General features: G+C 35.0%; 1 protein-coding gene across 1 annotated transcript; it reads right to left on the reverse strand.

The window, feature by feature from the left end:
• Nucleotides 1–311: 311 nt before the first annotated feature.
• Nucleotides 312–5,336, reverse strand: LOC111412264 (BEL1-like homeodomain protein 1). The gene is made up of 5 exons (XM_023043118.1): nt 5,144–5,336; nt 3,921–4,908; nt 2,845–3,218; nt 2,686–2,746; nt 312–1,296 (listed from the first exon to the last, which is right to left on the reverse strand). The coding sequence occupies exons 2-5, from the start codon at nt 4,752–4,754 to the stop codon at nt 733–735; spliced, it is 1,833 nt and encodes a 610-aa protein (XP_022898886.1). The 5' UTR covers nt 4,755–4,908; nt 5,144–5,336; the 3' UTR covers nt 312–732.
• Nucleotides 5,337–7,745: the final 2,409 nt, after the last annotated feature.

Consider the following 7,745-nt stretch of genomic DNA (forward strand, 5'->3'; position numbering starts at 1 on the left):
CAATTAAGCAAGATTTTCAATCATCCCTTAACTATGTCCCCAAAAGGGTTATTTTAATCCAGTCAATTAGGGTAGTAGTTGCACCAAACATGACTTTTTTCACCCGGAACTAAATAATATGTGTTGAGATAAGATGTGACACAGAGAAATAAGACAAGTAATAGAAGGATATGGTTCCACGAATACTAATTATGAAGTTGATTTTTCCTTTATTGGCTATTAAATACACCATGTTTACACAAACCTAGCTTCTATACAATTGAACATACGCATTAATATGCAAAAGTTAGTATTAACATATATTGCATGGATATTGCCAAAAGCTACCAAGTATGAATATTCAATTAGACAATATCGTAAATACATAAAATTTTCACAAGACATCCCTGACAAATATTTCCAATATCCAAATTTTACACATTAAAGCATTTATAAGAAGAAACTACTAGCTAGTTATATATTTCTATCCCAGTATGAATAACTCGTATCTAACCCTAGTTTAAGCACAAATGTCACCAATGCAAATCCCTATTCCAATCTTTCTTAACAATGACCTTTTGTTGTCTGTCCTATATATTATATCACCCCCTAAGAACTACAAGAGCACCCCAAGGCATCTTTGTCACTATATATGAAAGTGCTTCATTCATGTCGAGGTGAATGCTTCATGCCACGAAGTCTGATAAGATCTGAGATGAAAATGGCTTCCTGTTCTGGAAATCAACAATCTGGTCATGATAGCCAATGTTCTTGAAGATTGTTTACCCTATTGTAGTTATTTTCCACTGTTCCTGCAGTTTCAATTCTTGTTCCCAGTTTAATGTTTTCAGCAGGTGGCAGTCCAAGTGTGAGAAAAACATTGTTTCCATGGAACCTTGTTCCCAGTTGCTCTGGTCCATTATACCTTCCGAGTTCTTCTATTGCATACGTATCGAATCTGTTACTATGACTTGTATCAGCAGCCATTAACGTTAAATAGTTGTCTCCTGACAGCCCTTTGCTTGTCTGGTCTGCAGCTTTTGCTTCCATTGGCATTGGAATTGAATTGCTTGGAGAATTGTGCTTACCATTTCTTGGTTTTTTTGAATTCTGTCCGAGTATTTCTTCGATATTTCCATTGTTACTCTCCTCAAGAGCAATGGATTTTGAGACCAATTCTCTCATAGCTGCTCCAGTACTTTTGCTTTTGTTTTCGTCGGAAATGTTTAAATCTTGATTCTTCATTTCTTCCAAGTACATCTCCTCAACCATAGGTTTCCATAGCCGAACACGAGCATTTATGAACCAGTTAGACACCTGCAACGAGATAGATAATCTTAACCTCTCATGTACTTATTGATAAGTATGTTTTATACGCTTATTTATGCTCTTAAATTTACTTAATATTGGAAAAATTGAGCTAATTTCTACTTATATTAGGTGTATATTGTGTTTACAGGCTAAACCTTATATTTGAAAATGATTGTTGCAAAAGGAAGGGAGTTATAGTACGAAAAGATGAGTTAGTGAAACAAGAAACATACGTACGGAGTACGATATTAGTGCTCAAAATGATATTACAAAGATCTCCTTAAGATAAATGATGTATCTATGGAAAGATAATTAAATTGAAGTTCACCTCAATAAATGAATTGCAATTTGGAGTTGTGAATCAAAAGCTAGGCATTTGAAACTGATGGACTAAATCTGCACGAAAAAATGGGAACTAGGTACCAAGGTGCGCAAGCTTGGAAAATGGAGGATTTCGACTGCACAGTGCTTGAGTTTGGCCGCAGTGGGGTAAGGCAAATTAAGGCCCTTTTCTAGGAAAACTCTATCGTGGGACAAGTTTGTAGAAATGTAAACTTACATTCTACTTTGATATGCACCTTGTGAGATAGTTTGTGGGTAAATTGTCTTTCACCCACTAGCCATCTTGGTTCACACAGACATCATCTATCATAAGATAAAATAAAACCCGTGCGTACCGTCCGTTGCATATATGTTGAAGACTAAATTTCAAATAAATAAATGTGATTAGTCTTTAATAGATTAAGCCTTCAGATCATGCCATAACAGTTTTGACTTCAAGTCTAGCCGTTCTGAAAAAGGAATTCGGTGTGCAAATTAAGCAATGTGATGGAGACTAATAGATGAATGCATCCCTCGAATCTCTTATACTTCAACGTGACATGGAGTGGTTTGAAAGTGTACAATCATATGTGACAATTTTTGCGCAAAATGAGAATATGGTGAGGACACTTATAGATAAATTCATGTCAATAAGATGAAGTTTCAGATTTTTTGAACTTTAAGTATGACGGGGGAGTTTGAACGTGACGAAGAGTCGAAGAGACCCAACGCTCAATGTATGGTAACAAAAAGTATGACTAGAACGAATGAAGTGTAGCTTCTTTGACATGTTGTGTGCTCCCCCGTCTTCAAGAGGGGTAAACTTTTATTGCATCTACAGCTAGAGTTCTGGTGGAGCCCCTTCCTAGATTTCTATTATGTTTTATTGGTTTTTAATCATCTATTTTTCTTTTAAAAAAAAAAAAATTGTGCAAAAGAAACTATGGAAGGAATACTAGCAAAAAATCCATCTTTGATGCTCTAAACCATATTTATTGATGTTCAACCATGAAAATTTAACTTCGGTCCCCAATCATCAACAGAACAACATAAAATATGTATCATTATATTTACCTGACTCCTAGTAAGCCCTGTTTGCTTCGCCAGCATGTGTTTATCTGAATCCTTTGGGTAACTGCAATTTTAAGTGATATTTTCGTAATTCTTGGCATATATATAGTAATCAAACATTAAAAAAAAATGATGATCCCTTAAATAGATGAAAGTACTAACGGATGAAGGAAGTTCTCGAAGAGCCAAGCACGAAGAACTGTTACGGCTCTTTCAGGCAAGCCTCTTTGAGGTCTCCATGCACTGTTTTGCATCATACCCAGCTGTTGCAATGACCTTTGTTGCTGGAATTGATGATCAACAAACTTCAGTTTCGAGCCCTCAAACTTTTTGCCTGAATTTTCTACGTCTCCTAAGCTCTTGCTTATTTCCTTCAGTTGTGCAGAAATTGCATCTCTCAGGCACCGGAATTGCTTCGATATTGTCTTTAAAGCAAGGTGAGTGTATGATTTAGCTGAGCCAAATCCTGCTGCCATCTCAAATGATGCCACAACAATTTGCATTTGCTGATGGTACTGTTTGTATCGCAGCTCAACCTAAAATGTTCAAGAATTAAGTAATAAATAAATAAATAAAAAGATCAGCTAAATAAACATAAGTTTTTTGTACTATATATTTAATTGGATCCTTATATCCATGTTATGGCACGGTCCCATACTCAACCTGTGAAATCAATCAATTTTTGGAGGGGGCCAATACTATAATGACCTGAACCCACAAAACTGGGTGCTTAAATACGCCGAATTTGCATGGGCCAGCCTAAAGGGAACTCAATAGAATCAGTATTTTCTCTGATTGAAGTTGAAGTAGAAGCATTTTTAAAAAGTTTGAAGTTGCACTTTTGATCTGCCAACACTATAGCCATTGGCGAATAATTCATGGTAATTCTTTTTTGATTGAAACTGTGAAATTAAACCTAATTCCGAATACACTACTGGATACATTTTGTTGGCTATTTAATTCGGTTTCTTGACTATACGTATGTGCTAAAAAATCTAACTAATAAAACTACTCGGTATTGACATGTTTCGTTGTATGGAATCTTTCCTTAGAATGACATGAACCCAACTCCATTCTTGGATATTTGTCCTAAGTATTGTTTCATTAGCATTAGACACGACCTTTTACTTTAATAGCCTTTTGCGGACAAGGATAAAACTCCGTAGTATCCAAAATTCAAGTAAGAAAACCAGAATGAAATAAATAAGAAGAGAAGGGGAAAAAAAGACACAAAGTACCTCATCTAACATGTTAATAAGTTTAGCTTTCTTCATCTGAAGTTCCTGTCTTTGAGCAGTTGTAAGTTCAGTTTCACAACCGTTGGTGCCAAAGGCCTCAGCATTCACTCCGGTCGACTCTCTGGTTATCTTCCGTTTCTCTGCTGCCTCTCCGGCCACCACCTCATCAGTTTTTGTGCCTTTTCCGAGAACTACAAGCTCATCGAGAAGCTGCTGAGCAGCCTTAAGATATTTGGATCCCAAAATTACACTTTGCAGATCATTGACTCCATTAGACGCAGCAGAGAGTGATGTAGATGACCCAAGTCTTGGCGATACAGTGATTTCATTATTTGTAGGAAGAGACCTGTAGCCTCTTTGTTGGGGCGAAAGGGTCAAAGACAAGCCTTGTTGTGTCGGTGACACCGCCGGCCTTGAGTCACCAGAATTTGTTGCAGCCACCACAGAAGATATGTTCTGTTGATTTACACCAGCGGCTTGTTCAACTGACTTCCATAGATTATAGTGGACACTAGGGATTGCACCGTGAGAGGCTTGAATTTCTTGCTGGCCAAGAACTGACGGATGATTGTGATAGTATGAATTGGGCGACCCAACGGCTGCAGAAAGTGGAACGCCAACAAAGTGCTGAGACTGAGAGAGTGGCGTGTGAGACATCTGCGCGGTGTTGACCTCACGTCCCGTGGCGGTGGCGGCGGAGTTAAAAAAGAGCACGTTGGCCGGTTTCTGTACTTCTGTATTGTCAGAATACCCTACATAATTAGGGTTCATCAGATAAAGCGTCTGCAGACCATCAGCTTGGATTTCTGAGCTTCCTTGGTAGTACATGGCCATAAATATCAACAAACTAAACAGATTTTGCAGCTATAAATCCCTTTCAGCACCAATCACAAAACATCCTTAAATATCTGTTTATTTACTTATAAGTGAATCCAGTCAACTATTGCTTTTCAAGAATTCTTGCTAAAATAGTTCAGCTGATTAAACCCTGGAAGAAAGTAAGAGAGAAGAAACCGATGAAGAATAATCCATGCAATAACTTGAAGATAGCAAAAAAAATTTAATTATAAAGATCTGATAACTCATTTTACAGCTTCAACCTAATCATTATAATTATTATATATAGTTGAAGGTAAAGATGATTTTTGTTGAAAAATATATTAAAAACGGATAAGAAAAGACGGAAAATAGAAAAGTAAACATCAAACATAGTATAAGGTCACCTTGTCTCTGTCTATCTTAGGATTGAATTGAGAATTTTCTTCTTTGTCAAGCTCAAATTCTGCTGCAAACTCCCAGTCTCTTCAACTGATAAGAAAAATGAATACTAAAAGAGACAGTGGGGTACTAATAGTGAATGAAACTTTTCTTATGATACCCATTTTTTCTCCTTTCTGATAAGAAAGATAAGGTAATAATTCAAAGGTTTTTCTTTGTTTTTGTACAAGATTAGTCTCTCTTTCTATACACACACATATTGGGTTAGGTACGTGTGTGATGGATATTAGACAAAGACTTCTGGGGCTTGACCCAGCTAATGTACTAACAATTGATGCTGCCACGTTTGATGAAATAGCCTTTTTATTTTTCAAGGAATGTTATTTTAGTATTATTGATGTTACAAAATTAGTCTAGATGACATTAAGTATTATTAAATAAAATGTATAATTAAATAAATTACATAATTTTATCTTTAACTGAACTTATTACATATATAATGCCACATATGTGCTAGATAGCATTCTTTTTTTTTTTTTTTTAAATAACAAAAGCTACAAATGTTAATATGTATTTCCTCCAATCCTTTTCTTTATTTCTTTCTTGTTTTGGGAGAAAAAGGAAAGTTCAAAACGTTTTTCTTTGAAAAGAAACCAAAATATTACTTCTAATTTAGTTTAATATTAGTAATGAAGTCAACACACATCTTGCGTATGATATTCCTCGCGATTTATTAATAAAAATTATACATGTATGAGATATTAAATAAAAAGATAAGAAATCAAGTTAAAAATCAAACTCTATAAAATTAGAGACAAGACAAATATTTAGCATTTGTTTGGTGGGGATATAGGGGGAGCATGTGTCCTCCTCAACGAAAAAACAGGGCCTATGTGGCCCTGTTTATATAACACGACTATTTTAATTCATATCAAAGAAGGGCTTACTAATTTTAATGAACAAGAGATTTTTCGGGAATCATGATAATCTAATTTTTGCTCCGTTCAATAGAAATAGTAGAAGATGGTTTAATTATTTGAAATTCATCCTTAGGGACAATAAACATGGATACATGTCAGTTAATATTTTCTATAACTAATGATATTAATAAAATGATGTTTGGTAGAAATAGTGCAACTCTTGACGTGGTCTATTGCCGTTCTTCCATATTTCTTCTTCTTTTGTATGCGAATTTTTAAACAATTTTAATTTTATCCATGTTTTCATGGAATTTAAAATTTTTATTAATTTTTTAACTATAATTTTCATCAATTTTTATCAAAATTCGTTACTTTTAAAAATATTGTCAAAAAACCCCTTAATAACACACACACACACACGTGAGGCTTTTTCCAAAACTTTTTGTGGGTAATGTTGGATGTTACAATAGTTGCCTATATAATAAAAGTACCCGTAGAAGTCAATAAATGAATAATATATGTGTCCAATTGTACATAAGCTTTTCGAAAATCACACGCAAACACAATCTAATTTGTAAATATTTTAAGTGTATATTTGCCTTTTGACCAGGTTCATCCTCACGTATTAGAATTAAACTTCATTGTCAACTTAAAATGAGTGAATAACTTGAAAGGTATATGTGTATCTTATGTGTGAGAACTCAAAACACAAATGACTTTTCTTTTTAGTGAACCAATCATATGTTTTTGAGGTTCTTAAGCATTTGTGCTAATTCGTTCTTTGCTCGCATATTATTGTGGATTAGTTGGATTGATATCTCACCCAATAAGAACAAGTTGATTCAGAGCAACATAGGTTCTTGTTCACATAGTGCGTCGGCTGATATTAAAACTATCATGACTAGTTTAAGTGTTAAGAGACATTTAGTATGGACCAGGACAGCTCCGGTGTTAATGTTCTATCTATTAGGAGTTTATATCGAGTTCACCGGAAATGTTAGAAAGACAATTAATAGATGAAAAATTACACAAAGATTTAGGTGGAAAACTCCAAAAGTAGAGAAAAGCTATGGAGGGTAAAAGAACGAAATATTTTACCATATGAAAAATTAGTAAAGTAACATAATTTTTAGCTCACTACCTTGTCGTAGGGAATACATTCACCCAAGTTTTATAGCACTCAACAATTTTAATTTTTCTTTCATTTTTTTTTCAGACCACCAAAAAATTAAGAAAATCGTAGGATGCTATACTTATAATTTTTCGTATCTACCATGTACTTCAAAGACAATTGGTTCACGGAGAATGAGGATATTATGAGGTTAATCGAAAACTTTTTCTCTGATTTATTTTCCAATGCCGCTTCTACGATGCTAACATGATATTACTGCTCGTGGCATCGATACGAGTCTATAAGGAGGTGATCTCCAATGGCTTGACACGAGGCTCTAACGAGTATAGGGCCAAACAAGGCAAACATAATAATGGGATGAAATCGTGAGCTCAAACTCGATATGACTTTGATTAAAGCCTATGATGAACGTCGGGTCCATCTTATTGTTTTCACATTTATTATTAATGGAGCATACCAGGGACAGGTTGTGCCTTCATCGGGGACTGCATCCGTTCCTCATCGGAATTCAACTCTTCCTTTCAGGAGGCAAAGACGTAGGTGGTTTAGCGTTAT

Source organism: Olea europaea, chromosome 16, assembly GCF_002742605.1.
Source record: "Olea europaea var. sylvestris chromosome 16, O_europaea_v1, whole genome shotgun sequence".
In the NCBI taxonomy this organism is placed as follows: domain Eukaryota; kingdom Viridiplantae; phylum Streptophyta; class Magnoliopsida; order Lamiales; family Oleaceae; genus Olea; species Olea europaea.